At 40.2% G+C, this 6,330-nt stretch overlaps 1 protein-coding gene across 1 annotated transcript; it reads left to right on the top strand.

Moving 5' to 3' along the window:
• Nucleotides 1-539: 539 nt before the first annotated feature.
• LOC125456391 (transmembrane protein 125) lies at nucleotides 540-3,751 on the top strand. Its single transcript, XM_059648030.1, has one exon. It carries the CDS (start codon nucleotides 2,592-2,594, stop codon nucleotides 3,252-3,254), a length of 663 nt encoding a protein of 220 aa, XP_059504013.1. The 5' UTR covers nucleotides 540-2,591; the 3' UTR covers nucleotides 3,255-3,751.
• Nucleotides 3,752-6,330: the final 2,579 nt, after the last annotated feature.

The following is a 6,330-nucleotide window of genomic DNA, read 5'->3' as shown; positions in this document are numbered from 1 at the left end:
TTGTGGTATAGCGGTAATGTCCCTACTTCTGAGCCAGAAGGACCAGGTTTGAGTGCCACCTGCTCCAGAAGTATGTCATGACATGTCTGGACAGATACTTTTTAAAAATAAAAGATTGGTTTCTTTGAAATACACTGTCTGGAAGTGCACTGGAATCAGATTCAATAATAACTTTTGAAAGGCAAGCAAATACTTAAAGTGGTAAAATTTGCAAGGATACGGGGAGAAAGCAGAAACTAATTGGATAACTCTCTCAAAAAGGCTCACTTTGGCACAGCCGCCAATGGCATTCTTCACTGGTTCAATTGGCTGATTATCCATCGACCCACAATCTTAGGACTATTGGGGAAATAAATGGATAAACAAATGTGCCATATTCCTGTAAAGAAATCTCCAATGATACAGCTGACATATTTGTAATATTACATCAAGAACAACACTCGGCCACAAGATCACATGGTCTAGTATTTTGTTTAACACAGTGATACCCAAAGGATTCCATTATTTATTATATAACAGAACCATGGAGATTGGTACGAGTTGACAATCTAATTTGACTGAGCTTATTTTTTGTTGTAACTGCCACCACCATCTCCAGCTGCACAGTTACTACAGAAAGGGTCTGTTTGCTGCACAAAGATGATATTCACAGGCCAGTAATCAGAGGTAAAGTACAATGTGAAAACCAAATGAAACTCATAGCAGTAAGAAAACAAAGCGTGTGTGAGACATCTGATCAGGGATCTAGCCATTATAGTCTACGTTTTGTTTAATTCTGAGAAGCAACGTTAGATTGTTATATGATATAGTCCGCTATGTTTCCTACAAGAAAAAAAATCCAATTGTTCAAGATCGTCTGCAGCACTCCACCTGAGATCCAATAAAAATTTTATATAAGTAGTTACTGTTGGAAATCCAACATACTTTTATTTGGGCATATTTCCTTGTGGTTCCGGAATTTTAAGCAATAGTAAATTATTATCGTTCGACGTGCTTCCTGTGGTTCCATTTTAAGTCGAAATTCCAGATGAAAGGTTGATGGTGAAAGGTGAAAGTGAGGGCACGCATTCGATCAGGAAGTTTCAGAAAGAGCAGTAAACCAGTGAAGATCACCTGCACAAGCAGGGAGATGCAGGAAGAGACCCGGCTGGATTTTGTGAACACGGCGGTGTAAAAATAGCACAAACCGAAAGCTCTTTTACTCCGAAGGACTAGAGGTGGGCGGAGTCGGGACCTGTTGACTGCAGGGTTACCTGAAACAAGTCAACAGCACGAACAGGCAGCGTGCACAAGATCCTGTGGGGGGCAGATAAAACCCACCGTGGGTGGGAATGACCGATGGATTCACTCCAGATAGTGATCGTTTACCAGCCGGCCACTCCCCGTAAGCCTTCATTCTGGGGATAAGTTACCTGATCGGTGACCGGAGTAACTGATCTGATAGGAAAGCTGGAAATTAAACACCTTTATACCTGTGAGAGGCTGCAAATGATCAGTGCGCTGTATAACAGGAAGCATATCCACTCCAAACTGTACCTTGATTACAGCAGAACGAAGATCTGCGCCTCAAGAACACAGAGCTTGCACTGTCAATTGATTCTGGTGATAAACCTCAAATACACCGTGGAAGTGGAGTGAGTATATTTAAATCTATTTGTGCCGGATACGTATGAATTATAGCCCTGAGTGAAACCGTTCTTTTGCTGCACACCAGGGCCGTACTGAACTGGCTGTTCGATAGTTAACTCCACATGAGATATTAACCCTATACTGAAACATGCATCCAACTTGAAATTCAGACTCCACCTCAATCCAGTTATTTTGTGATCGACAAAATGTTAAGTCTGCGATAGATTTGACCCTAGGGGCAGCACTGAACTGCAGAGGGTACACACCAAGCAGCTTCAGTCAATAACCTGGGAGTTTCATTTCATCCACAGTGTTTCTTCTGGAAAACTTCCAGGCTCAAAATCACGAGAGCTTTCTTGAACTGCAGTTTGAGAGACGGGAAGCAAACAACGGCAGTATTGAAAGGAGCAAAGCAGAGATAAACATACAAGGAAACGTGTTATGTGCCACTGGCTGACCTTAGAGGATAACGTTTTATGTTACTCTCCAGTGAGCTCCTGCAGCTTTGCAATATCAAGCACCTTTGGCTCTCAAACCAACAAAATAAGTTTCAGATCTCCAGCATCCACGACTGTTTTTAAATAATATTTGAACCATGTGTCCAGGACTGTGTTATTCCGAGGTCCTGAAGAATGCTTGAGGACCCTGAATGTGAAAGATTATGCTAAAATCCTTCCATGTTGTGATTGGGATTTAGGATGTCTACAGCAAATTGAAGTGGAGACCTTACCTGAGTGTAAAGTATGAAATTTCTGCCTTCATACATCTAAGATCTAAAAAGCCTGTCTCACGCTTACATGACTTGACTGTGTGCATCCAAACAGCATTGAAGGTTTCGGATATAGGATTAATCTTTTTACAGGACTCCTTGAGATGTATGTTTTGCACATTTAATGCCTTACGTTGTTGAAGCTTGACTTCCTTTCTTTTTCTTATGGCTATTTGTGGAACAATTTTACCAAATGCCTGAGCTTTCCGAGATCATGTCTGGCAATTTCCCAGCAAGTCGTTCCCGGATCCAGCAGAGTATCCTGGAAGATCAGGTGGAATTATGGTGGTTCCAAGATCTTAAACGATCAATCCTGTGCTATGCTGTGGCTGTGATCCTAATCCTAGGAACTGGGTTGGGAGGAATTGTTCTATTATCTACAGCTACTAGTAAATCAAGTGAATGGAGGCTGGGAGTAGGGACTGTCCTGTGTCTTTTGGCTCTCTGCATTCTTTTAAAACAACTGATGAGCTCTGCTATCCAGGACATGAATTGCATGAGGAACCGATCACAGATTGACAAGTTAAGGAGTGGAGGCTTAATTGATTATTTGATTATTTTAGTTGCCGGAGTGATAATACTAGTCTGTGGCCATGCATTGATAATCCTAGCAAATTCTGATCCTTATCCTTCGGGTAGATCCTGGAGTGACATGTTAATTGCAGGCACTGCCATTACATTAGCTGGATACATTATTCTCCTCTCACTCCTGGTGTACAGTTTAATCTTCAAATTCTGCCCCCATATAGCTGCCAGCTCCCCAAACAGAGGGGTGCCAAGTGTTTATGTGATATCATCAGGCAATGCAGAGGGGAGGCCAAGGGAGTTTTCCTCCAGTACAGCCAATCTAATATAAAACCAGCACTGACTGACTTCACCAGGAACCAAACGTTGCTCAGACTCTGTGATGACTTATCAGGCTGGGCTTGTTTGGTGCACAGTTCATGGTGAAAACAGGAGAAATTTATAGGATAACTGCACAAACAGTCCTTCACAATAGTAATTAATGCAGGCCAGTATAGATTGTGATTCATTGAAGCCTAATTTGTAACTAATTTATAAATCTTCACATTTAACAATTATCATCATGAGCTGAAAAGATGAAATTAGAATGAAATTAATGAAAACTGAATTGTAAAGGTTATATCTGCAGATATTACTCATTGGTGAACAATTAACTATTGCAAATTATTGTTACCTCACAACTGTAGCTGTTATGAGTGGTACTCACATTGCAAAAGCACTTTACTGAGTGAATCAAGACTAATGGAAACAAGCATACTTTTCTACTACTGTCAGTAATATCAGTCACTGTTTTACTGCTGATAATAAATGCAATTGTTAAATACTTAAGAGTGGAATGAGTCCGTCTCTTCTTCTAGTAATTTGTGAATTGTCATCTAAGCTGTTTTGACTTCACATAACCACATTCACTCAATGATTCTGTAACTGTTACATTGTTCACTGGCTTGATAAAGAAAGGTGATTTTGGTCATTTGTTATTTGCGTTAGTGGTAACGGTGTTTGTGAAATGAGATATTATGCTAATGTTTGTTGATATGTAGCTAAGTTGCTACAGCGCTCACTTTTTGGTAATGTTTTACTTAGAGTGAAGTATCGATTGTTGCTTTAGAACACCCCAGTAAAATGTTAACTATGTTCAGCATTTTCATTAACATATCGGTTGAGTGTTATATTGTTCAGTTTTTTTTGGTATTGCAAGGGTGCTTGTTGACAGTATGTTTGCAGAGTCACATGTACTTTATTAGAATCATAGTGTCAGAGAATCATTACAACACAACAAACTCTTAACACTCTGTAGAGCAACCCGATCAGTCCCACTCACCACTCTCGCCTGGTGTCTGTGTAAGGTTATTTTCCTCATACCACTAGTCAATCCTTTGGCCCCTCCCCTCACATCAAGGGAATATTAGAAGATTATGGCAAGTTTTTTACCCCCACTCCCAAATCCTTTACTGACCATCCAGATTTATCCACTCAAAGCAAACCCATCTCTTCAATTATGTCCTCCCAATTAATTTTCACCCCTCCATGATCTCTGTTGTCTCCAGTTCCACTGATCTGTTGTCAGTCTCCTCTTCCTTGGTAAATATAGATACAAAGTACCCATTAAGTAGTTTTGCCTTGCCCTGCACCTCTAAGAATAATTACTTTCTTTGCCCCTAATAGAATCCACCCTGCATTATATCCCACTTACCATCAGTGGGTTTTTTTTTTGTTTCCTTTTAATGTTGAACATTATTCTTGTATTCTCTCCGAAGGTATTATTTTTCACTTCACTTCCCCGGTCACCCTGTTGTATTTGGCCTGGTTCTTGTTTGAAAAAATTCACCTGATGTGCTCCATATTACCCTTTTTTTCTGGTGCTTCATCATCATAATCCACTTTCCTTATCATCCAACGCGCCCTGGTTTGGATCCCTTACTTTTCACCCTTGCTAGAACTCGGAGCTTGTAGCTGATACTCCTTAACATTTATCCATTGTTCAATTAAAGGTTTTTCCCCATCAATCTCTGATTGCATTTTACTCTGATTAGATCCCCTTTTATCTCATTAAAGTCAGTGTTCTTCCAGTTTAGATGTTGTACTTCAGATTATTCCTTGTCTCCTCCATTACTAATCCAGAACTTATGATATAACGACTGCCATTAACCAAGTGTTTTCCCAAAGGTATTTGGTCCACTTGACCCATCTCATTGCACAGCACTAGGTCCAGTGATGCCCCCTGCTCAGTTGGGCCTTGAAGATATCCGTCAAGGAAATTATCCTTAAATTCTTCCTCCTTCTTACCCTTTGTGCTACTATTATTCCAAATAATATTTGAAAAGTTGAAGTCCTCTGATATCATATGTAGTCTCATTATTAGATCTGTCATTTCTCCTTTATGTTGCTATTTGGAGGCCAAAAGAATTCTGCGGGAGTGGAATTATCCCCTTTTCTGCTTCTGAACTGTAACTAAATGAATGTGGCTTTTGCTCCCTCAAGACATCCTGTTTTCTTTTCAATCCTCAATGCTACCCCACCAGCCAAAATTTTTACTACTTTATCCATGTTATTTCTAATTTCTATTTTGATGTAAATCCCCAATTTAGTTTAATCCTTTCCCAACCACACTAGCTAACTGTACTGCAAGTACATTAGTTTCAATTCTTTTGAAGTGTAACCCATAACCTTTGAATAGTCTGCTCCAGAACTGGTTCCAATGTGACAATGAATATGAAGTTTTCCCTCCTGAACAACACACCAGGTGACACATTGATTTCCTCCCACCCCTTATCTTTCTAATTCTTGTCCCACTCATGCTTGGCACAGATTATTACCTCTTTTAATCTTCAGCACTAGTGCCTTGTTGGGGACCTTCTCTGTGAAGTCTTTTACTCTGGCATCAGAGTTAGCACATCAGGTAGAGGTTCACAATTTTTTTTTTTGCTCATTCACAGGATGAGGGCATCATTTTTAGGCAGTAGCTATTGCCCATCCCAGTTGCCCAAAGGGCAGTTGAGAGTTGATCACATTGCAGTGGGTCTAGAGTCACATGTAGGCCAAACCAAGGATAGCAGTTTCCTTCCTTAAAAGACATTAGTGAACCAGATGGGATTTTCCCCCTGACAATCTGCAATGGATTCATGTTTATCACTAGATTCTTAATTCCAGATTCTTTTTTGGAATTCAAATTCCACCATCTGCTGTGGCAGGATTTGAACCTCGAATGTTATCTGGGTGTCTGGATTAGCAGTCCAGCGATAGTACCACTAGGCCATTTCAGTAAAGGAGGCAGAGTTTTCTGTTTTGTCAATAGGGAGAATGGAGCGATAGGGGGTGTCTGATGATCTTTCTGCCTGCATTAAAAAGAATGCAGCAGTCAAAGCAATTACATTTGGAAGAAAAATAATCAGATGTTTAGTTCACCT

This window comes from Stegostoma tigrinum, chromosome 8 (genome assembly GCF_030684315.1).
Source record: "Stegostoma tigrinum isolate sSteTig4 chromosome 8, sSteTig4.hap1, whole genome shotgun sequence".
Lineage (NCBI taxonomy): Eukaryota > Metazoa > Chordata > Chondrichthyes > Orectolobiformes > Stegostomatidae > Stegostoma > Stegostoma tigrinum.
This window is presented reverse-complemented; position numbering and strand designations above follow the sequence as displayed.

Excerpts from the sequence above, each read along its gene's own strand:
- LOC125456391 (XM_059648030.1), top strand. The coding sequence starts at position 2,592 with ATGCCTGAGCTTTCCGAGATCATGTCTGGCAATTTCCCAGCAAGTCGT.